This window comes from Dermacentor andersoni, chromosome 1, assembly GCF_023375885.2.
Source record: "Dermacentor andersoni chromosome 1, qqDerAnde1_hic_scaffold, whole genome shotgun sequence".
Lineage (NCBI taxonomy): Eukaryota > Metazoa > Arthropoda > Arachnida > Ixodida > Ixodidae > Dermacentor > Dermacentor andersoni.
In genome coordinates, this window is record NC_092814.1 from 356,507,737 (window position 1) to 356,533,024 (window position 25,288).

The 25,288-nt window shown below is 43.7% G+C and overlaps 1 protein-coding gene across 3 annotated transcripts in view; it reads right to left on the bottom strand.

The window, feature by feature from the left end:
- LOC126516715 (glycerophosphocholine phosphodiesterase GPCPD1-like) overlaps nt 1–25,288 on the bottom strand; it is a 176,992-nt gene that overhangs the window by 40,043 nt on the left and 111,661 nt on the right. For all 3 annotated transcript variants that reach the window (XM_055064076.2, XM_055064078.2, XM_055064077.2), the window contains 5 exons: nt 23,532–23,722; nt 20,630–20,787; nt 9,502–9,585; nt 4,386–4,496; nt 842–1,004 (listed from right to left, as the gene is read on the bottom strand). In XM_055064076.2, coding sequence (XP_054920051.1) covers nt 842–1,004; nt 4,386–4,496; nt 9,502–9,585; nt 20,630–20,787; nt 23,532–23,722 — 707 coding nt within the window. The remainder of the gene's footprint in view (nt 1–841; nt 1,005–4,385; nt 4,497–9,501; nt 9,586–20,629; nt 20,788–23,531; nt 23,723–25,288) is intronic.

A 25,288-nucleotide genomic window follows, 5' to 3' on the forward strand; every position in this document is an offset into this window, starting at 1 on the left:
ATTCAGGCTGGCTCAGTCACAACTGCAGCATGTACACTAACTGTAAACGCATCCCTTTATTAGGTTACTGTTTTGGTGCAAGAATTCAGTCTCCGTCAAAACTCTGCTGGTATTGAGTGAAGAGATAGGAAAGGGGAAACAATAATAAAAGGAGATGAAAAAGACAAAAGTGAGCTTTAACTCCTGCTCTGTTTACTTCAAAGCTCCGACTTAACTTCCTTACCTTAGAAAAAGCACAATCAGCATATGAAAAACAGAGGAAACTCCAAGCAAGTTCGCAAGAAAATGCAAAAATATTTTGAATGTGTCCCAAAGATGTATGCAAATTGGCCAGTGGGGATATCAAACTGTCATATCCTAAAGTTAGGGCTAATTTCTCAGTTCCCAAGGCTGAAGATTAAGAGGCAGTCTTCCATGAGAAAGTGGTATCAAGACTGCAAGCATAGGTAAAGTTGATTGTTCTTAAAGTGAAATGTGAAAGTAATAAGGTAAAGGGAAATGCAAGTGGACAAAAGGATAATTGCCACAGACGGGAGCCGAACCCACATTCTCTGAACTACGTGTGTGGTACTTTACTAATTAGGCTACCATGGCAGCCATCTTCCCATCCACTTAATTGGGTATTTGTGTGTGTGCAAGATTAGCCCTGGGAGTGTCAGCCAGTGCTGCACAGGCGGCGGATGTGGAACATCCTTCTGACCACAGGCATCACACAGTATGTGAACTTAGGAGCAGGCAACTGGCCAATTAGCTCTTGTACGCTACCTTATCGCACCAAGACTGCCAAATTTGGTGCCCTTGCAATACATCACTGGACACAACCGCTAAAAGCGAGCCTTACCATTGAGCTGGCCAAGTGGCTGGTGTCGGGTGCCAGTAATGGGCACAGTGCACGTCCCGAAGGTCTCCTTCATGTTCCCTGGTAGGATGTAGCTGAAACCGATGTGCTCAGGAATGCTAGGCTCTGTGGTACTCCGATGCATGTAGAAGTCAACCATGTATGCCTGCCAATGAAAAAAGAAAAGAACGTACTTCAACTGAGTTTCCTTTTTTTCTTCCCGACAAATACTTTCGTCACCCCCTCATTATTAACAGGCAACAAGAAGCAAGCCTGAAGTTACAGAAGCCACAAACTTTATGTGCTAGCCAAGGACAACCTCTTGCATGTGTCCCTTCACACAGTATCAGAGAGAAAAACAAAATACATAACTACAAGCACATTTTGGTATAGAATCCAATCCCCAGTGTATACTAGAGCCACTTACTGAAAAAGCGGTGTTTCTTTGAAGCCACACTTTTATAATGCAACTAACATTCCTAAACTTGCAGCTTGCAAAACTGCTTTTCTGGTATCATGCATAACAGAAGCATAGAGAACTTAGAGTTTCGAGACAAATGTCGCATCCCTGATGCATTATGCAAAGAACATTTGAGAACAAAAAAGAAAAGGTAGGCCAGTCATGCTAAGCAAAATGACAATTATGAATTCAGAAGGTTCCTAGAACGTACAAGAGGAAGAGGGCAACTGCCATATAGTAGATAAAGACTGAGCCCACAAATACTTTCTGCCAATGTATTCACGCTTCAAGCACACTACTAGCATCCACTCGGATGGTTTGGGCAGCCACCGTTCTTAATTATAGTAATGTTGAAAAGTTTCCAAGTCCAACTCATTCCCACAGATTGGAGGAATAAATTTTTATGGTCTTTAGAAAGTGCTTCGCTTTGCCGTGTGGACCGTTCAAAAGTAATTTTCTGAAAATTTTTAGAAGCCTGGTGGGGTTACCTTGGCTCAATGGCTGATCACTGTCAATGGGAGTTGGCTTAGTCGCTTTATAGTAAGGTGCACTGTCTGGCTAGTTTCTGCATACTGAACAGCAAACTTGCTCTTCTGTCACTTTTGCAGGAACATAAACAACAGACACCACAACTGCAACCTTCTCACTCTCCACGAAGAAGGAAATCTGAGAAAACTTGCGCTGTGCCAATGATATCTCGGCTCCCACCATGTTTTTCCATTTTAAAGTGACACTAACGAGAATAATTATTTCGCCTGTCTGAGTAAAATACCCTTCACTATACCGAAAACACCACTATTAGCGTGAGAAAAGGCTTCCTTAGCTAGAAAGAGGCATGAAAAATAAATACGAGTGGAAACACTACCTCTACATTCCTGCACCAGCTCACCATGAGGTCATGGATTTTGATGCCACCTGCTAGGGTCTAGTTGTATACTGGTAAAAACAGACTACATTGCATGCTACAGGAGCCAAAGATTGAACATCACAAGTTTCTGGAACCTTTATTGAGCCAACGCAGCCCAAATATGAAAAAATACTTTGAAATCCGTGACGACGCACTGCTGTACCGAACCTAACCTTCCTTTTCTATTTTATTAACCACCATGTTATCACGAAATTAACAGGGAGAATTTTCAAAGAATACTTTAGTATAAACTGATAATAGTGTTTATATTGTTTCTTTAAACCAGGGCAAAAAAAAAATTTTACTAACTCGGGAAAGCCTGCACAATTTTTTTTACTATAGGTTGACTTAGAAGCAATGAGTCGACCACACAGCACATCATGTATGCGCCAAATATGAAATTTCATTTACATTATGAAAAGATCACCTGGCAAGACCCAGCAGTGTGCCGCCTAACCTCCCACACCCTTTTTGACAAGACGAGGCAACCTGGAGAAGTAACAACACCCCCCGCTTCCCCCGTTACGTATTGGAGGAGCACTAGCCAGGCCATTAATAGCATCTCATTCACCACCATTAATTCGATCATGCCCATACAACCATGCACACACAGAGGGAAACAGAATCTGCATAGTGTGGATGCTTCATTAGCTGACATAACCAAATGAGCTAGTTTGTGACAGCACTGCAAACTCAGGATGAAGCCAACAAGACATGTTGACAGGTCAGGGAAGGAGACAATGAGGTAAAAAAAAGAAATGCAAAGTAGGTAGAAAAGGAAGGTAAAATGAACCGTGAAGTCCACTTGACCCCACAAAACAACGTACAGCCGTCAGCCACTGTTGAGCATTGCTGTTTTCACTGTCCCTGGAACTGGTGTGGTTGGGTTAAAGCTTGATGAACATGTCACCACTGCAATGTTCTTGTATGTGCTGAGCCGCCAATTGTGACAATGGGCACAGGTGGCAAAATGACCCAGAAAAGGAAATTGGTAGAGTAGGGAGGGGGGGCAAGAAAAGGGTAAATGGGAGAACAGCTGCACGCATGCAGGGTGGGAAGAGCGTCGGTGAGGTCGGTGGGGGAGCAGGCGATGACGGACCAGAACGGCTGATGTCGCAACCTGCGGTGCCGCCGAACCAAGGCCACCCCGAACCATCAGCGCCACTGTACTCAGTGGCATCGTCAAAGACTCTTCGTCAACTTGACGGCATCAGCAGTGGCAGCAGATGAACTTCATCGGGGAGGGACATGTTGGTAGGGGTGAAGCCAGCAACGATGACTGACAACTCTTGTTCGATGCAGCAGAGTGAGGGTGCGGGCCGACTTACCTCGCGGCCCGTTCCTCGTCTAACATAGCCTGAAACAACAACAGACCGGAAAGCCCAGTGTCAAAATCAACCGAGTGTGCTCGCTGGAATGCTACTGGAGAAGAGCCCCCACACACCAAATTTAAGGAGAGAAAGGGAATATGGCAGGAAAAAGGGGGAGACAGACAACAGCATTTGAGGAGGAGAGGCAAGGGGGGAGCACAACCAACAACCAAGCATTCTCTCTCCATTCTTTCGTTTGCATGCAGGCAAGGTGAGTGCATCAAGTGTGGACAGTCCAACAATCTTTGTAACTGTCTGGAGGTGCAATATCAAAAGAACATGTGAATGCCTAAGCTGCTACTCCAATCCACTGAGGTGCAACTATACGTATCCCTAGCTCGACAGGCGGCAACCGCTAATGCAATTTACTGCAAACAAACAAAGACCAAGGAAATAAAATAAATGTGGAAAAGTGAGCAAATGCTCCCACTCTCCAGTGTGTTAGGCCACACCTCATTACACTTGCCTTTTGAGGCTTCGGAGAGAATCAAACAACCTGCAACCAAGCTATTTGGCCTCTTGGACCTTTTATGTGCGACAGTTCCAGCATCTAATTTGCAAATTTAGACCTTATTACTTTCTACCTGCGCATGGATCTACCTAATGCTCTGCAGACTTCTTACCAGCTTGAAGCGTTGACCACCCCCAGAGACAATAATGACAAGGCCACAAAACGTAAACCACCTTGCAGTTTTTAAGCCGTGGAAGAAGGAAAAGATTAAAGGGAGCAATCATTTCAGGAGCTTTAAAACATGGGACACTTGCGCACACACTTACTGCAACAGAACGACAAGGTAAGGTAGCACTCACAATATTGGACGAATCCATAACCTGCGCCTGGAAGATGACAAAGTCTTCAGGCACATAGATGTTTCCGAACTGATTCTGCTTCTTGAACTCGTATTCACCTTCTTTCATGACCTGCAAACAAGGTTGCATTGCCAAAATATGAGCTGCTTGCCAATAGATGGAAATTTTAGTTATAGCACTAAAATGATAAAAGGAGTGACACAAGTACCTTCAGTCAGTGCAATCATTGACAAAAGAAAGGTAATGCATAGTAGAGGAAATGCATATTAAACACGTTTTCAACAGTAGGTGACAACACATACTCGAACAAAAACAAGAGTTAACATCTGGCCTTCTTCCTTTTTAATTTGAAGAGGTGGCCATGTGTCATACGAGAGTAGAAATTAAAGGCTTGATGCATTCATACAAAATTGTAGCATTGGCTTATAGGATGTAACAATCTCAATGCATATAACTATACATTTAATTGCTGTATACAGGTTGGCTGCTCTAGAAAGATTTTCTCATACAGACCTTACAAAAAAAAAATTCTGGGGTTTTACGTGCCAAGACCAGAATCTGGTTATGATGCATACCATAGAGAAAGACAGGATAGAAGCTTACTACCTGGGGTTCTTTAACATGGAACTAAATCTAAGTCCACAATCATTTTTGCATTTCGCCCCCATCAAACTGTGGATGCCACAGCCGATGCCCATGACCTCGAGCCCAGAAACAGTTCCATAGCCACTAAATTACTACAGCGGGCATCATATATAGTAGAGACCTTGTTTCTAGCTCACAAACAGACAACATTTTCTGCCTCGACCCAATAAACACAGACCCACACAGATATTCAAATTAAATCTTGAAATCTAACAATGAATGACTAAGATATTGCCACCTCTAGTTTATGAGCAACCTTTTTGGGATAGTAATCAGGCTGCATGGCACAAGAATGACTAGGCAATTGGCCTTGGAGGTCATCGTACTACTTATTACATTGTCAGACCATTATGAATAGGTTATATCACTAAAATTTTTTCAATGCTATCAGCTTACACTCCAAGTAAACATAAGAACATACAGTCACTCTCATTAATTTGACATCGGTTAATTCGAATGCACTGCATCAATACAGAAACAACACATTGCTGGGGAAGAAATACTTGTTGAGTTCAAACAGCGAAAGCATGCTGCTTTAGTCAATTCAACCTTCTATCGACACCCCATAATGAGCTCAGCAATTACTAAAAGCTCGAAAACACAAGAAATTGTGCAAACAGTATTAATGCTTCCCTAGGCATGAAGCTATCTTATTTTCAGTGGTGGAACAGCTATTTAACCTCCTTGCACAGCGACAAGCACTTTTCATGTAGTGTGCAACATATCTAGATTCCAGATATGGTCGAAATTTTAGCATAAATAATAAATATAGCAGAGATGGATTTATGCGCATCAATGAGGTGTTTCGGCTAAAAATTAACAAAATAGTCAGTTTCATTCATATTTAATAGAATGGCTTTCCTTGTGCGCACATCACACTGCAAAGCTGCTTCCAGGACGCGAGTAGTGTATGTACGGCACGTTTCAAACAAACGAACAAAAAAGTTCTTTGAACCTGAGCATGTCAACAAGACCATTCCCAAGGACGTGCATGACTAAACCGAAATTACAGTGAAGATGTCCATAGGTTTCTTCTAATGTACACACGACAAGAGAGATTGCCATGGTTCCCACATGCCATAGTACATGTGAAAGCCGGTTAAATTACAACAACGAAATCTCTTCCAATCGTGAAGGGTTGCAAAGAATGTCCCTACTCATAAGCAAATATGTCAGCAGTTGATTCCACGTATTAGAATGTTCAGTGGCACTGCTAACGCTTCTGCTAAACAATGTGCAACTGGAAATTATTTAAATCTTTTTTTGTCCAACATCCTCCTTGAGGAAGCTCTGTGCCATGCTGATACAGTCGAATCTCGATAATTCGAACTCGAAGGTGCCCGAAAATTTGTTCGAATTAAAAGCAGGACTTGTTTTTGAAGTATTCGTGCACCATAGCACGATGCACCAATGGTGCAAGTCATGAAATATCATGGCATGCAAGCACACAGCGAGCGAGCATCACGAAACTGCCCACGCCGGCCAACGCTCGCTTTCCGATAATGGCAGAAAACTAAACATCAAAGAGCGAGCAAAGCTAGCGTCAGGCTGGCGGGGCTGGCGGCTCCGGCGCGAAGGCAGGCATGCATGGATACTGTCGAAGATGAGGGATTTACGAAGGAGCTGAGTGGGAGGGCGAGGGGAGCATAGTTGAGAGGAAGGGCGGGAGGGAAGCAGATTTGCTTTCCCGCCAGCTTGCTGGACGGCACTAATTACCTTTGCCACCGAAGCAGTGGAGTTGCCTAGGCCAGGACGGAGCCTTCGCTGCTGCTTCCCTCTGTGTGCCCGTGTTTTTTCCTTCGTCTGCTGACAGATCGGCGCTGTGTTTACCTTCTGCGTTCTGTACGTGAGTCATGTCTTATCAAGGTGACGAAGTCGTTGCCGCTGATCATAATCATGTTGGTGTGCTTCCTTCTACTGCGGTGTCGTCGCGTTCGAAAGACAAGGAGAATGAGGTACTGGGTGCCGCCTTCACATCCTTTTTTTCAGGGTCTGTCTTGTCATACAGAATCAGATATGGCCCACTGTCTCCAAAAACCTTTCCATCAGGACGTCTCAGTTTAGACGCGTCATTGTAAGAGAACAAGCGCAAATGAGACCAACCAAAACAAGCATGAGCGAGAGCTGATGCAAGCAGACGATAGTGCGAAACAAGCGGTCTGGCTGAACCAGAAGAAGTACGAATAGAACAGTCTGGCTGAACCAGACGAGAGTTCGAATAGAGTGGTCGGGCGGGTCTGCATGATACCAGTTTCCTGCACGTACGTCACTGTAAGGGCCACTCTTATTGGTCTCCTCTGCTCGCAGCTCTCTACCGCTGCTGCAAGCCACGAAAATTCGGCCCACGAAAAATTGGCGTGCATTTAGCCACTAGTGTGGCTGGGATATTACGGCGCAACGCAGAAACAGTGACTTTGCATTTGGGAGAGAGTGAAATTTCCGCCACGGCTTTTTCTTTTTCTTTTTTTTTCCTCCCACGCACGGCTTTGAGGGATTTCTCCTAAGCTTTTCTTCTATGGTAGGGTCAGAGCAATGCTGGTTGGTGGTGCCACCGCATGATTTGGCGCGCTGCTGAGAGCATAGTCGGAGCACGGTATGTTCGAATGAACCGTCACAAATACTTGTGCGTTCGAATCACTGGGCATTTTCACCCCTTGGAATACGCAACTTTGACGGGACCACAGTGTCAGTCTGAATAAACCGGAAGTTCGAATTAAGTATGTTCGAATTAAGCATGTTCTAATTACGTTCGAATTAAGCATGTTCAAATTTAGCATGTCTGAATTAACAAAATTAGACGGTACATGGAATAAACTGTATCGTGAACCTCACAAACATGAAGACCATACACTGGCAGTACAGTGGAACATCGGCCAGAGGAAAATGCGACAAAAGTGCAAAAACAATGAACGAAGAACAGCCGACATCTGCTATATTCAAAGCTATGGCCACTCCGGCAACTTCCACGAAGATAACGACGACGGTGTAATCTAGGCTTTGGTTTCAGGTTTACTGGCCGAGGTACCATCAACGAAAGGAGACTTTCATTCTTGTGCTTCATTTGGTGCAGGCTTGGCACAATTTTCTGTTAAAATGCTGCTTTGGAGCAGGACACTGCAAAGAACCGCACTTGGCACAGCTGTATTTTTATCGTTTAGTAGCCTATGCTCTTTCTGCCTGTGAAGCCATTCGTTCCTGCTTCTTTCGTGTCATGTAACACCCGCATATTCAGCAGTGTGCAGATCGTCGAGAAATAAGGCGCAAAGAAAAGCACATTTTTCTCGATAGCGTCCCACTGGAGCAACCAAGTGCAGCTGATCTTGAGACAGTGCTCAATGTTGCAGAAACTTTTGTTCTCGGTCAAACCACGAGGCAGTGCTTAAACATGTTAGCACTCTTGGCTGCATGCTGGTTGAGTAGCATTTCGAGAGCAAAAAAGCAACAAAACAGACTACTTCAAGCAATAAAGTTTTATTTCATTCATTTGCTGCATTTGTTAATTTGTCAATTTGGATAATTGGACCCAATCTTACGGTCCCACAAGGGTCGAATTCACGGGAGTCAAATGTATTAGCATAGTGTTGCTGCCTTACCATCTTGTTACGATCCCAGCCAAGTGATAGCTCTGAGTGTGGGTATGCCAGACATACTGCTATAAACTCAGAGGGAATGTGGTTAACAGTGAACTAACAGTAAGGATTAGAGCAGGAATACTTACCTTAAATAGTTCCACGATTATCAGCATTTCTAGCAACCTTATTTACACTGTGCCATCTTAAACACTTTGGTTTAGGCAGTTCTAAACACTACCTTCCATGTTCTGAACAAATGTACTGCTTAGACTTCCTTGACTGCCACCTGGATGTAACATCAAGATGCAAGCCTCCATGTCAGGGACCTGGCAAGTTATCTTACGGCGACACGAACTGCTCCTATACAAGCTAGAGATTTCTCTCAGTTAATGTCAAGTTTCACAAAGCATGGAGAATGTATGCTCGAAATACAAAAATGTTCAATGAAGTGTTCACACAGCCAGAGTAAGTGCAATTCCTTAATCCTCCCAAACCTCAAAGCAATTGTTTGCTTTAGAGGCCAGTGGTTACTCCAGGCCCCTCAATAACATTGGTGCTTGAGAAAAACCGGTCAGTGCACTGTCTAATCTTTAATGATTAAAAGTCCTCGCAAAACTCACCTGATGAGGAAAAGCCCATGCAGGCATGTTCAGACCAGTTCAACCAGAAAATGAAGCAAGCAATGTCACGACCTTATGTCTAATGCATGCCCGCAATCAAATGCTTAAGTGGGCAAGTATTCTGTGTGCCAAATTATTTGTAAACCAAAGTACAGAAAACCAAATTAAATAATTCAAACATTGAGTTGATTAATGTTAAACACAAATAGCATTAGGCCCATTGCTACCAAAACATGCGAACGAGCTCAGCAAGTGATTAAAAAGCAGCTGCTCACTCACAGCTATTTCAATGACTGGCCACTTGACGCACTCAAAGTCAGAGATGTTGCTATGCTGGTCACTCTCTTCACACGTTGGTCCTGTCTTTGGGAAAAAAATGAAACAATGTAAACCAATGTGCAAGGCCGTAGCTAGCAGTGCTAGCAGTTCCATCAATGGTGAACACCACAAGTACAGATCCTCACAGATTCTCTTTTGCCCTCAGCTTGTATGAACTAAAACCATGCACAAAGCTGCAAGAAAACTGCCTAGGCATGTGCATTGCATTAGCGTCATGCTACCCTGTGAAAGCAAATAGGTACATCCAGCAATGCTATGAAAGTGCAAAGCACGCAGTAGTTCCCAAATGCAATATCCCAGGTAATGGCCACGAAATTCACATGCTTGCCGAACACTGGCTGCCTCTACAACCTTTCCAAGCATATATGCGTAGCACCCCCCATAGGTGGTGTATGAAAGCCTAAAGGGGTCCTAAACCACCCCTTGGGCTTGGCAAAAACACAGTCCGTGGATAGCATACGCTTCTGTGAACATCTCGGCCTAATTTTGCACTCGTGTGCAGCGCATGAAGCTAACAAGTGGAGTGCGAATTCACCTTTTTCTCACACACTCTACAAACAAGGTCTTCACCTCAATCGTTTTGAAGCTGCCGGTGGCTTGCATGCGTCACATGCTAGATTCCCATAGACTGCTGCTATTGGCTGATAGCTGACATCGATCAAAAAGGATGTTTGGATCAGTGCGCTTCTTTCGACTGCTACTATGTATATTTATTGACGCATTTTAATAAACAGGCTGAAGTAATGAAAAATCTCCATTTCGAGTTTCAATAAGGATTATGTACTTCCAGAAAAAGTCGACTATCATCTGTTCGCACTGAGATGCAGCCGCCCATACAGGAATTAAACTTTAGAAACGCTGCTTATCGGTGTCATAGCCATTGGGTCTTGCCAATTTTGATTAGTTCTGAACAATCAACTAGCCTCGAACCACGCGAAACTTAACCCTTTGAGGGTCAATGACGTAAATATATGGCGGCGTGAACGAAGCCCAAAATGGTCGATGCCGTATATTTACGGCGCCATCTGTACGTTAAAAAAGCGTGCCAATTTCATAACTTTCTTTTCTGTCATGTGCTGCCACTATGTGGGAATACAGGGAATTTTTTTCCTGCGCCTCCCTCTCTCAGTTGTCATTGCATGGTTTGTTTTAGCGCTAGTTCACTCCCGCACATCTATATAATACCACTTGTGCATTGGAGCGCGCGCGGGCGGTTGGCGGTTTGGGTTTTGTTCCGTGGGCAGTTTCGGCTTCTTGCGCTTGCAAAACTGTTGGCTATCTCGTTACTAATCGCTCAAAGGGCTCCCGCTTGTTTCTCGCTCGTTTAGTGCTCAAGGGGGTGTGCATAGGAAGGATACCACCATGCATGCGTTTCCGTTGCTTTTTTTTTTTTTTTGGAGAATTGTGAAAACTAATTGCCTCTGGTTGGTGATAAGATGAAGATTAGCAGAAGTTTGTCACACATTTTGCTTTTTTGATGGGCACACAACCACACAGTTTTCCTGAGTGCGTGCACCTATGCAGTTCGATTACGCTATGGATGTACATATTAGTGTAAGAGCAGCAACATTTGAATCTTGCGAAATATTCTTGTGAGCGCATTTTCAAAGCCTTGAACTATAACAATGCATCAAATTTTCAATTCTTATACGTTTGTTTCCTTTTTTATTGTTGTTATTCATGAATGAAGAGTACATATATACCAACACAAAATATTTTTTCTCACTTTACGGTCACCCTAGAAAAATTACGGCGAATTTTTTTCGAAATAAGTCCCCAAGAAGAATTGGAATCTGCAATAAAAAAAATCCACCCTGGGCGGTCGCATATGGCGAAAAAAATAGACCCTCAAAGGGTTAAAGTCAGACTCCACATACGCTTGCCAGCGTGCACTCACTTCTAGCCACTCCTGTGCTAGATGGCTTCGCAGACATCGCTTCGTGTTGAGCTACAGACAACACTTCAAAATGCTTAACTTGGATGTGGCTACTATCCATCCGTCAAGCTGGTGCAAGACTAAGGTGGTCCCCACAAAAGTAGTGCCGTCAGACTGGAGCACATGAGCGCGAGTGCACAGAGCACAAGTTGCACACAGTCGCGTGTAGCTGCATCTGCTACATAGTGTAGATCTGCCGCGGGATGCTGCAATGAGCCCGCTCGCCGAGGACAACTGCGTTTGGTGTGTCGTAGGCACCAAAATTGAAAATAGTGCTGTGCACGTGAACATACGAAATCAAATTTGAACTGCGCGCCTCGGCAATGTTCAGTAGGCGGAGCGTTGTGGGCATGCCTTGCTCTGCCATAGCCTTTGTAGTGCAAGGCATCAAATAAGGACAGGGAGCACTGCAAAGGGGATGACAAGCTATCGAATCGCCAACAACTTCGCTTCTGCTCACACCATCGAGGTACTTGTTGCTGCAAAGTATTTCTGAAATAGTCCATTTTAACTTCAATGCATTATCCAACCTCGATAAAAAGTGTTTCAGGGCCCTTTAAACAGATCCAGCAATGCAATAAGAATGGCTGCATAGTGTGTTTGGTAGAAACTGGCAACCAGAGTTGATATGAGTGCTCGATAGTGTAATCGAGCATTTTTTTTAAATACAGACAATGAAGCCCCAAAGAAAACTACTCCAGACACACATTGTGCTCTAAAAGTTAGAAGTAAACAATTTTTAACTCGCACCAACAAAATTTTGCAGGCGAGTTCAAAATGTAAGGCATTATGTTCTGCAGAGAAACTTGCCTTACAGAACTCTGAATATCCACCCGATCAAATTGAACAACACAGTGGACGCACAGTGGTCAATAAATGCAGCATTGTCCTGCTGCTCACTAGCTTGCACCATCGTAGTACAGTTCACTTTCGCTAATTCAACCCTGACAGGGCCAACGAAATTGATCAAATCATCCGGCGGGTTGAATTAAACAAGATGCAGAAAAAACGCAAAAACACCACATTTAGCAATACTTTCCCAATCGTAACACATCCCTAAATCACACACACACACACACTTTCCATGTGCCCAAAGTAAAAAACTAATGTAGAACTTACATTACAGCTCATGAAGAAAGTAGAAATCTAATGTGCACCCGAATATTTAGCAAGAAAAATGGGCAAGGGTCTAATATGTCTTGCATAATGGTGGCCAGTTTCCTAAAGTCAGCTTTGCTGCACGGTTTTATAAAGTCAGCTTTGCTTCAATATAGTCACGTCCTGTGGAAAAGAATACAGATGCTGTGAAGGCGGTTATGGTATCGTGCCCCACTCCACCACGCAGGCAATTTTCGTACCAATTTTCTTGAAAAAATAAACGCACAAGCTATAATCAGATAAATACCATAATTATACATTGCAAGTTACAGTTACTTGAAAATATTACAAAGGGCAGGCCAAAAATAAGTGTTTTTGATGGGAGACTGATATGTGATGAACGCATTCACTGTTCCATAAGCTCCTCCAAGACAGACGGTGCCACTAAAGAGGTCGCTATTGGGGTAACCACAGGGGTGAGGTGCATCTGTGCCGACTGGTCAACTTCAAATGATCTAACGACACCCAATTTTAGGATCGAAATAACGAAAGCGTTGGCCCATAGAAATGCATGGGCACCGGCCAGGACCGAATTAACCAAAAAGTTCAAATTACCCAGAGTCAAATGAATACAGTTCTACTGTACCAGTTTGTCAACCGGGACTTAAAACAAGCACCTGGTGCATCATGCCTGTTTATGCCAAGTCAAGCAAAAGGTACAGTGAACTTTTTCTTTTGATGCCACAGGCTGCACTGTGGTCTTGAAGACAATCTTGGATAGTGTAATAAATACAGAAGTTAGTTTCCTTCCCAGAGTCATCCAGCTTCAGTTCAAGCAACTTTGTGTTACCTTAGTAACTTGTGCTTTATTTCTCTATAGTGGGTGTCGCATGTAACTTTAGCCAAACTTTAAAAACATGCAAATGCCACGTAGCTGGACAGAACTAAGGTAATGTCTGCCGTCACTCGGAGATAGGTTATTTTCTCATTCCATCTAATTACGCAATTAGTCTCAACCAACTTCTCCAATATCACAATTAGATAAAATGTGCCAATGAGAAAATTGTGGAGCAACATGAAAAACTCCCTGTGCAGCTTTCTGTGCTCAAAACGTGCTACATAAAAGTGTCTTCCCTAGCGTGAAAGAATTAAGCCCGTGAATACACGCAAAGTGCCTTGAGCGGCCAGTCTCGTGGCAATTTTTCATGAATTTGTGGGCTTCTTTCAGGCGCACAAAAACATTGATGTAGCACATACTGAGCAACAGAAAGCTGTATCAGGAGATTTTCATGTTGCTCTACAATTTTCTCATTGACACTTGATCTAATTATAATGACTGAGAAGTTGGTTGATTAATTAAAGCTAATTATGTTACTAGGTGGATTTTTAAAAAAACGAGTATCTCCAAGTGACGGCAAACAATGTTACCTTGGTTCTGTCGAGCTGCATAGTATTTGCATATCTTAAATTTTTGGCTGAAGTTTCGTGGGACATCCTGCATGGTGGTCATATGCACATGTCATCACACTAACACAAAAGGGAGCGGCTGTCAATAGGCAGACGCAATTGGAGAATGGCGCACATAAATTCAATGCCATTGCGTTTCCACAGAATTGCATCGCTACCTTACTCAGCCAATACTACAGGCCTATTGTCCGATTATGAAAGTTAAGAATGTAAGGTGCTTGCGTCTTGTTTTGTTTGTTTGTTTTGTTTCGCAGTAACTTTACTGTGTGCCTATGTGGTTCTCTGTTGTAGTTGTTACTGTTGTTCTCTTGATGGACCATTATTATGCAAACGTCGTGTACCCACTCCTGCCTTGGCTACCAATAGGTGGCCAGCAGAATTGAATAAATAAATTAAAAAAGAAAGTAAACGTTTCCGCTACCGTCACCTAGCAAAGAAACCAAAAAGCAGCGATCTACAGGGTGTTTCAGCGAACACTTACAAAATTTCTCTAAAATTGCCTGCGACAGATAGCACAATTCTAGTGCATGAGCTGGTCTACTTGAAGAGGCAGACATTACTTGCGCAAGAAATTTGAAATACATATTTGACTAGTTAACAAAAATTCGCTAAGTTATTAACTAATGACCTTATGACACATACAGTGCAGTCCACTTATAACAACACCACACATAACAATATATCGGTTATGAAGAGTTGACTTCAGAGTATCAAATTATGCCTTAGAGCTATGAGAAAAAAATCTGTATACAATATGTTATTCACTGCGTATCAGATATAATGATCGAAATTCTGCCTTTTGGGCGGCATTTTCCATGCAGAATAATTGTGAAATTTGTGTTGCGAAGTTCCTCTTAATCGAGATGGGGCGAAAAGTTTGCCTATGCGAGTTAGTATCTACCGGCAGTGCGCCGATCGCAAAAGCCATGTAAAGCATTGCAAGTTGGCGCAGCGTCCCACAAGGTGGCGCCAGCTGCTTCGCACCCGCTTCACCGGTAACCGTCCCGAGAAAATAAAAAGGAAAAAAAGTGCAAAGCAAACTGCCCCTGCACTCCCTTTCTACAATCTCCCTCAGCGAGTGCAGAAATGCACCACGGAAGCAGTGGTCGGTGTGCCGACAAAGCGCAAAGCTGTCGCCACAGAACACCTCGCTTGGGGCAAAGCTGCAAATTTCGCAAGACTCAAAGTATGAGCTCGCACAGTCGATATTGACGATTCTGAAAACCGCCAACACCGCCATGACATGAAGGCTAGAAGCAGTGATCACGCCGATCAACGTTCTTAGACATACTTCAGTTTCACAGCTGCACTCAGGAGGTGGCCAAAGTGGCGGTCACGCGAACTAGTGACGCTGCGATCGCATCTGTCGTCACTTCTACCACTTTTAGTTTTGCTTTTGCTTTCATTTCTGTTTTCACTTTGGTGCTGCTGCTTTGTCTGTCGTTACTGTGGCCATGTTGTTGGCGTCGTGTGATGTGCGGCGGTTTCCCCTGGTAAAATGTTTCGCGCTGAAGCGTTTCGGCGTCTCGTAATAGAAGAAGTTTCCTATACAGTTCTGCTTTGCCCACGGCTGCTCCAGGGGCCAAATGCAACGTGATGCTGGTGGTCAATATTTTTTTTCGCACTGTGACAACGGCAGAGAGTTTTTTTATATGAAAACACATGCTGTGCCGAAAGAAGGAATGCCTCACAGATAAGTCCAATGTGTGTGAACGTCATGTTGAGGACGACGATCTGTATTTTAATTCTTGAAAACAAATATATATTGATTTCATCACTGGAAACATGGACGCTTGTCCATGGCGCGATTCCACGACTTAATTATTCCCGGTCTCCGCGAAGCCAATAAATGTGATGGGAAAGTGAAGTTCACCAACAGAAGCAGCTCGAGTGTTGGCAGGCACTTCAGCAGAAGCTTGCGGGGATGCACTTCATGCAGGTGGCAAACCAATTGTACTTGGAATGTTATGCTTGCCTTCGAAATATGTGCTACTGACTGATCAACATGCTCACGACCGTGATTTTGCCTTCTGTACTCTGAAAGCTTTTATTTATTGAAGATGATGCCATGCATCAGCGACATGTGGAACGTTTTACATGAAGGAACTTGTAGGTGGAATCTTGAGTTATGGAATGTGCTGTCCGTGAAAAGTATATCGCACTTACCATATTTACTTGAATCTAACGCGCACCTTTTTTCCCGATAAAACGGGCCCAAAAATTGCATGCACGTTAGAATCGAGTACAACCCAAAATCCGCATTACCATATCGCCATCGGCATTCGAAAAATGGCTGCCTCGTACACGCTTCTACCCTAGCTGCCATAGTTTCCTCCATGTCTATACCCCTATGTTATGTGTGTAACCAGGCGCTGGTGTAACCTAGTCTACCGCCTGTCTTGCCGTTTTCTGTATTTATTCAATCAGCATGGAAGCGCCGACTGCGAAGACATGCATAGTTGACCATGATGATACATTTAAAGAGAAAGTTATGTGCACGGAGACGGACGGAAATCATGCCGCATCACGGGCGTTCGGAGTTCCCGAAACTTGCATGTGGGACTGGCGCAAACAGAAGGAGAATATTTTTGCCATCAAAGCAACAAGGAAGGGTTTCAGTAGACCGAAGCAGGGCTGCTTTGCCGAAATAGAAGAGGTGCTCGCGGAATACGTGCAATAGCAGCGAGCGGCACAGCGGCCTGTGACGACCAATCTGCTCAAAGTACGGGCAATGCAGTTAGCCTGAGCAACACTGGTCTGCCCCATCAAATCCAAGAAGCTAATCCAATCCTTCCTTTCAAGCCATTCACATGCTCGTTCACACGAGCCATTTGTAGTCTTGTTTTGGCGTTGTGAAGTTCGCGATGCCGATGCATTCGTACACAGTGGCGAAGAAAGTTGAGGTCGTACAATGGCATCGAGAAAATGGAAGAAACATGCACCAAACGCCTCGACATTTCGAGCTCAACCGCAACGGATACGGGAATGGGACAGTAATTTTGAGAAGTTGCTTCAGCAAAATTACGGGAGAGCAAAACTTTGAAGAAAGCTGAGTAACGGCGCCCCAGTTTTCAGTGAATGCGTGGACGATGGGCTCTTCGAGTTCTTCGAGAGGAAAAGAATGGCAGGACGTGCCGTTAGTAACCGGCTTCTCTCTGAAGAGGCTGTCAGAATAGCCAACAACATGCAGTTGGGAAACTTCATAGTTTCCAGCCATTACATAAGTCGATGGAAGCAGCGGTTCGGCGTGTCAATGCGCCGTTTTACGAATGAGAGCCAGAAGACACCCAAAGAGTTTTCGGAGGCAGCAAGTGCCTTTTGGTCTGCCGCAAGCTCCCTCCGACGGCGTAACGACTACATGCTGTACAACATCAGCAATATGGACCAGAGGATGGCCCGAATAGACAACCCAGCCAACAGGACAAACAACGTGGTCGGTGAAAGCACCACACGGATCGCAAACACTGGATGTGCCCGACGAGGCTTCACAGTTTGCCTAGCCGCACGTGCCACCGGCCACAAGCTCCCGGCATTCGTTATTTTCAAGGAACAAACCGGAAAAATTCCAGCCAGGGTCTTTGCGAGCCTTCGCATACCAGGCGAGATTTTTTTTTTCTTTTTCAATGGGGTGAGGAATCGCACGATGTCACTAATTTCGTTCTATCAAAATGCTGACTTTCTTTACTTTCACTCGTAGGAAATGTTCGTCTCACCACCACAAAAAATGGCTGGATGACATCGGAAAAGATGCAGGAATGGCTGTCAAGAATCTGGGGCCCAAACGTCAATGACGTGTGCCGTTTACTGGTAGTGGACCAGGCGCCCATCCATAAAACGCAAGCTGCCAAGAGTGCTTTCGAGGAGCGCGATATCGACGTGCTCTGTGCGCCTGCGGGGTGCACGAGCATCCTGCAGCCGGCTGACGTCTACTGGAACAAGCCTTTCAAGTCCACCCTATGGCGCTTGCGAAAAGAATATATGCGCGAAGAAGAGAGGATGCTGAAAGGAAACCTGAAGAAACCGTCGCGCCGGCATGCTCTCGATTTTGTTGCCGAGGCGTGGGCTGCTGTACCCGAGGAGACTGTGGCATGCTCCTTCAAGGAATGCGGCATTACTAACGCACTCGATGGCTCGGAGGATGGCGACCTGCTTGGCGGACTGGCAGATGTTGGAGCTGTGGCGCCAGAAGACCGGGGTGGGCTTCAAGCGAAATGCTGTGAACTTTTGAGACTGACTCAGAGGAGTCTTTTGATGGTTTTCAAAGTGATTGACATAGCAATCATGAATCTTTTGCTCAATAAAGCTCATGTTCCTAGATGTAAGCAAAACTTTCAATCCATGTGCACTGCGCCTTTTTTTTTTTCTCGCAGGAAAATGTCGCCACCATCTTGAATTTCGGCGCTCTTTCGGGATAGCGCCCCCTTCCCCCCTACTTTGCCAGTGATTTTGAATTGTTGGGGGGGGGGGGGCGCTTGCTTGGAATTTTACGGTAAGTGGCAAATTTGGTGTTGGAGCTATGAAGCTTTGCGCGGCAGCTTTTTTTTTTTTTTTTTTTAACGGCAGTCCAGATATAGCGATGATTGGTTATAACGATCGGATTTTTCGTTTTCTTTGATACTGTTATAAGTGGACTGCATTCTAGTGGGTGAGGCTGCAGATCATGTCCACTCGAAAAGAATTGTGCGGATGAGACCATTTAAGAGAGATGCGCCGTCAAACTTGCTGTAAAGATGCACTGTCATTCCACCTAATTTATTAACAAAACGCCATTTGATACATTGAAGCACGAAGTAACTGTAACGCCAATGCATTTCTCCATAAACTCGAAACTGGTGTTTTCATGTGAATTCCTTCCAAGTGGATCTGCCTTGCAAACTCCCCAACTAGAATTTGTATATTGCAATGTGTGCCATAAGGTAATTGGTTAAAAACGTAGTGTTTTTTTTTTTTGCTAATTAGTAAATTATGCATTTCAATTTTTTGCGTAAGTAATGTCCGCCTTTTCAAGTAGACCAGCTCATGGACTAGAATTATGCTATCTGCCACAGGAAATCTTTTGAAAATTTTTAGTGTTAGCTGAAACACCCAGTATATAAGGTAGTATCAAAACAAAGCACAACCTGCCTGAGTGCCTTGCAAGTTATATTCAAGACTTCATCTCAGAAGCCACTGAGAGATTAACAATGCTACCAAAATGAAACTTTCTGGCCCCAAACAATGCAAGAGCCATAAAATGTTTCCAAAGGAAATAAAATTCCTATTGGAGAGACCTCATAATAACTTCGCAACGCATGCTTCCATCTTTCTTTCCCTTCTTGTTGGAAGGACACTACATACTGTTGTTTCGAAGATTAAACGTTGCTTCCTAGTCAGCACCATCAGCTATACCAGGGGTTGTAAAACTGGGTTCAGTGCCTGGCATGCGATGCCTTTCAAGGAATATCATTATGAATAAATTTCTGAAAATCCGCTAATGTTAGCACGAATTTGGTCATAGGCGCAGTTTGAACAGTGAATCAAAAACCACAAGGCAGTGGTTCGATAAGCAGCAAAAACAAGGCGAGCAGAAGCTTTGAAAAGCGAAACAGTCTCCTTCCACACCTTTCAGAGGCACCCATCTTTGTCACTACACTATTAATTATGAAAATATATAAAGAGTGCAATGTTTATTTTGTCCATTCCTTCGCAACACATTTCCTCTGGGCTGAGGCATTCCAGGACATGTGGGATGCATTACCAAATACTGTGCCCCTGTTTCTGATAAGACCTGGCAAGACCCGAGTACATGAGCGTTTGGTCGTGATCAATTTGTGGTCATGAACAATTGTGGAATGGCTCAAATCTGGCCATCGAGCTGGTTGCAGCATCATCGCTGACATGGTGCAAAACGGAAAAAGAGTGGGGCTCTCGAAAGCTGCAGGAGAGAGAGCAAGCAATCTATTATGCAAGATTGTAGCCTCCCCCAGCTACATACAACAGAATATTATTTGCGTACTTGCCAACCTGTGAACTTTAATATTCGTAAAATCTCGTGGAGATGACACACCGACAGGGAATGGAGATAGCATGCAGGGGACACAAGTAGCAGAAAAAGTGGAACAGCGACAAGCAACACATTACAGTGACTTTTTTGTGGTTTTGCTGCTGCTCATGTCACCTGCTTCAGAAACATGTCTGCATAAGCTTGCTCAGAGCAGGTGTGCCTCTTGTGCTGTTTCACCATCAGAAGACTTCCAACAAAGTTTTGGCAAGCGACGAGCAAAACGTTTCCCCAAGCAAAATTTATTTTTCCAGACTTCGCACAACATGCGTAGAATCGTAAAACGAGTCCAAGTTCAGGAGAGTTGGCAGGTAAGCATTTAGCTTGAATGTTCATGGCAGTATTGCGAGAGATTGTTATTGTTTTCTTGCTGCAACCAAAAAAAAAGTTTCAATAACCCTTTGAAGAATGTGCATGTTTGTTTGCTTATGAAACTCAAGTCTTCTCGACTTGGCTCCAACAAATAAAGGACTACAACATCAAACATGAAAACATTAGGCACACTTCTGCACAATAAAGACACTTACATCACTGTTCCGAACAGAGATGTCGATTGGGGTGATGTGGTAAGAGATGGGCACAGACTTGTACTTGCGCTTCCACAGCACAATGGGGTTGTCAAACATCTTGAGGTGCACTATGGACTCTGAAGTCAGCCAGCCGGGCTCAACTTTGTCCTCGCCATCTGAAAGCAGCAGGGGTGCACGCAAAGAGCCTGTGTGAACCAGAAATCTACAGCGCCACCTATGACATGTCTTGACACTGCAGAAGAACTAAACATTGAAAAAAAAAAAAGGAAAGAAAGTGATGCGAGTGCTTGAACCATTTCCTAGGCTGGCCACTGGTAAAAAAACACAGGAAGAGCATCAAGGCACACTCGTTTTATTGGGAAAATCAAAGCAATTACTTTATCTCTCCTCGAAATTCACATGCTTGGTGAGCACTGGCTGCCTTCACAATTTTTCTAACCATATATGTGTAGCAAGAACAACTGGGGGGGGGGGGTCAGCTTTTAGAAGCCCATAGTGAGGATCATGTCTTTGTGAAACTTGAAAGCACTCCTTGCATCAAAAGATAATTGCGTCCTTTCATATTTCAATGTCCCATTGAGCACTTTCACATGCAAGATACATGGTGAGAATGCTCTTCTCTTTCGGTGATTTCTACCGTTGATAACATTGACTAGTACCAGGAGGTTAAAAGGAAGCGTTACCTCATGGCCTCCTATCTAAATACATGGGAAAGGTGAATCATTTTTCTCGGAAACCAGTCCACCAAATTTGATAAGGTTTGTTGCATCTACGAGAAACAAATAAAATCTGGTGATTCTTAGCTGCACATTTTTTATTTAGGTCATCAATTTTTTTAAATAAGAATTCGAAAAAGTTACAAAGTTTTAGAAAATGCAACTGTATATAGTTTACAACACTAACTCAGCAAACAAAAATGATATCACAACTCTGTAAATTGCATGTAACTACATCTACAGCAGACAAAATTGATATATTATACATGGTTTTCTAATAAACCACTAGTATATGAGTAGAACTTCTGTAAGACCCTTTCAAGCAACATAACAAATTCACATAAGATATAAGTTGACATAACACATTTTTGACAAACTGACAAACTAATCACATTTAAAAATTGCAAAATAATTAAAACTATTGTTGATGAGCTCAGCTCGTCATGGGTCGTCTTGACCAAAAACATGGAGACAAACTCGGCTTGTATATTGCAAAGAAAGGGTTTAACGCACTTTGTTTAGAAAATTATGCCACATCTATATAGACGTTTTGGTTGTGTTGCAAGATGACAAGCAAGGACAGTTGCAAAATATGGTGGTACAGTCTCAAAGAACCACAACAGCTCAAAGTGAAGTGCACAATAACTTTTTATGCATGTTTGTGTGCTGTTAAAACTATGGTAGCCCATCTTTATATCTGAGAAGTACTTGGTCCGAAACCCGGTACCGACAACAAAGAACAAGTTCTCTCTAACAGGCAGAGATGCATCTTGGAAGGGGAGCCCTGTATACTTTTTTTTGCCACTGGTCTCTCAGCACTCCTTCTCCAACCACAGGTAGTCTTGTTGGAGAGCATTCGCCCCAAATGTAAAAAAAAGAGAAAGGAAGAAAAGAAGTTCTGAGTTTCACGTGCCATAATCACAACATCATTAGGAGCCGTATTGTAGTGGGAGACTGCAGATTAATTTTGACCACTTGGGCTTCTTTAACAGGAACTTAAGTACACAAGCATTTTTGCATTTCGCCCCCACGGAAATGTGAAATCCCATGGCTGACATCAAACCCACAACTTCAAGCTGAGCAGCACAATAAAACAGCCACTAAGCTAACACGACGTGTTGCGTTCCCCCACTTGTCAAACACAGAGGTAAAATGAACATAGGTGCCCTCCCAGCTAAATGCTTAACCTTAATCAAGCCTGAACATTTGGAATGGAGGATGGAGGCATCTCTCAGCCCAAGGGCACCCATACCTGTCAGCTGCTTGCATATACCACAATGAGTGCAACAACTGAAGTCGTCTCAAATGCCCGAATTCGAAATTGTACTCTAAGCTTTCTCAACAAGGATTCTAATAGTACTGGCTACCCTCTTCCCCTCTAACCCCTCAGGCTATCCGCACCTGAAGGAAAATTAAAGGGGCCCTGAATATTATGTCTAACTAATCATAGATTAGCCTCACTATTAAAGGACGTCGTCCTGCAAATATCATGTCACAAAAATGTTTTGGATCCTTCAACTGAAGTAGAGCTATTGCACTGATAACCGGCTTTCTCTTTTTTCGTCTACGCTAGCACGTTGGAAGCTAAACAGCTGAGAAGCCAAGAGGGCAAAGCCCCAGCCGAAAGTTGAATGTCATGGCGGCCAAAGGGCTCGCCACAGCACCCTGCGACAGCTACGGTAGACTATGCTACACAGCACACTGCAGCCACCTTGGAGTCTACACGCAGCTGACACAGCTACACAGAGTGCAAAGATGAAATGGTTTTTTTTCTATCTTTTTGAGACTGCAGGCACATTATATATATTTCATTTATTTCACTCAACATTTGCAATTATGTGTCACTGAGAATGCTCTCAGGATCACGAAATTGGCTAATAGCATTGGTGGGTCCAGCTGCTTTCGATGACACTGCATGATGGCATCGCAGGAGCGAGAGCAAGTGAGCTTTCACCGTTTTGGCACGAGATATATTTCCTGCTGCATGCAGTGCAGCAATATTTCGTTCACATGTTTGAAGCAGCCTCTACGACAGATCGGCAAAGTTTTCTTGCTATGCTCAAAAAGTGTTTCAGGGCCCCTTTAAGTGCCAGATTTGGCGACACTTGCACACATTTTTGCCAGTTGTCAAAATGTTCCCTATTGAGAAAGGGCGGATGTCTGCAGGGCGCTGCCATGCATACCGTAGTTGCCAAACATGTCGATGGCGGCGTTGCGGTCCATAGTCAGTTCATTGGCGCTGATCGAACGTGGATGCCTGACTGTCTCCCACCTGCGCACAATGACATTGCCATTCTCCAGCATGATGCCAATCAGGTAACGGAACTCCAGCGTCTTGTGAAGCGGTGCAGATACCTTCACGCCCCACACTTTCCTGCATCAGTGGAGAAAACAGGAATACGAAAACGATGAGATGGAGGGGCAAATCAGAGGGGAAAGCAAAATTAAAACAACCAAACGGTTTCTAATAAACCATTTAGAATCTAAATAGCATACATCACATATTGATGTCCTTCATACAGCTCAAACCAATCAGTCAATAATTCACTCCTGCAGAAAGTGTATGAAGGGCCTAGAAAAGCCTATATAAGTCAATGTCAATTATGAAAGGGCTATGCTCTACATAGAGAATTGGCCCAGATATGCAGATATGATAAAAAAGAAACAGCAATAAAATACATAAGCTCCTACTTCATCTTAGACACCAGAAAAAGATATGACAAAAAGACAAGGAAGAAGAGAACAGTCCTGTATAAAACCTAGCATTTGGATACAACAAATACTGGAAGAAGAGAAAGATACTCTTATCTGGCACACCTATGAAAGAAAAGAATGCAAGCACCAGCCATTAACTTTTATTGCAGATGACAACAAGCCACCTTTGACAAGAGCATGGAACAGTTGATGCCACTAAGACAAAAAACTGAACATACTGAACATACTGATCATCATCATCATCCTATTTGATGTCCACTGCATGATGAAAACCTTTCCAAGTGATCTCCAATTACCTTTGCCTTGTGTCAGCAGACTGCAGCGTATGCCTGCAGATTTCCTCATCTTATGCCACCTAACTCCCTGCCATCCTAGACTCGGCTACCTTTCCTTTGGTACCCACATTTTGTTACTTTAATAGATCGCTAGTTATCTGCCCTACACATTACATGTCCTGCCCAACTGCATCTTCATCTTGTAGTGTCCCCAAGCAAAGCAACTAAAGGAAACTGGTAGCTAAATACAGACGGATGCAGTCTGACATTTCATTTTACTTAACCTGTCCTCCCTGTCTCCTTTTGTGGCTTAAATGCAGCATGCTTCAAATCTAAACTAGAATATCAGCTATGCCCATTAGCCATGCCCAGTAACTAATGAAGTGAATACTAATAGCAAATTTGTGTATTTCAGGTAAAATTGCAAAGAGTGATAAAACAGGGCCAACATATGAAAATGGCTACTTGCCAAGAAAAGGCACAATGTGTGGTGTGGTTCACTGAAACAAAATCGGACACAAACTCGGTGAAACTTCAGGACTAAGCATGGAAAACCACCACCATCACTTCCATCAATTCGTGAATAGCACAATAAATTCATGGAGACTGGCACATTTTGGGATATAGCAAGGAGTGGAAGAAAACGACTATCAGAGGAAAACGTTGAATGGATAAGGCAAGCTTTTGATCAATCTCCAAATGCCCACTCACTGCCAGTGCTGCCAGGCAGTTACAGTTACCACGATCAACAGTGCACGAGTTCCACAGGGTCCCGATGAAACAACTTTCCATGCTTCCCGTAAACTTAGCATTCACAACACAAACATCTGGGGCTCAGAAAACCCCCATGTGACAATGTACCTGCAACGAGCTAGTGAAGAAGTGAATGTGTGGCGTGGACTGATCTGCAATCGAATCATTGGTCCATTTTTTCTTCGTGGAGAAAACTA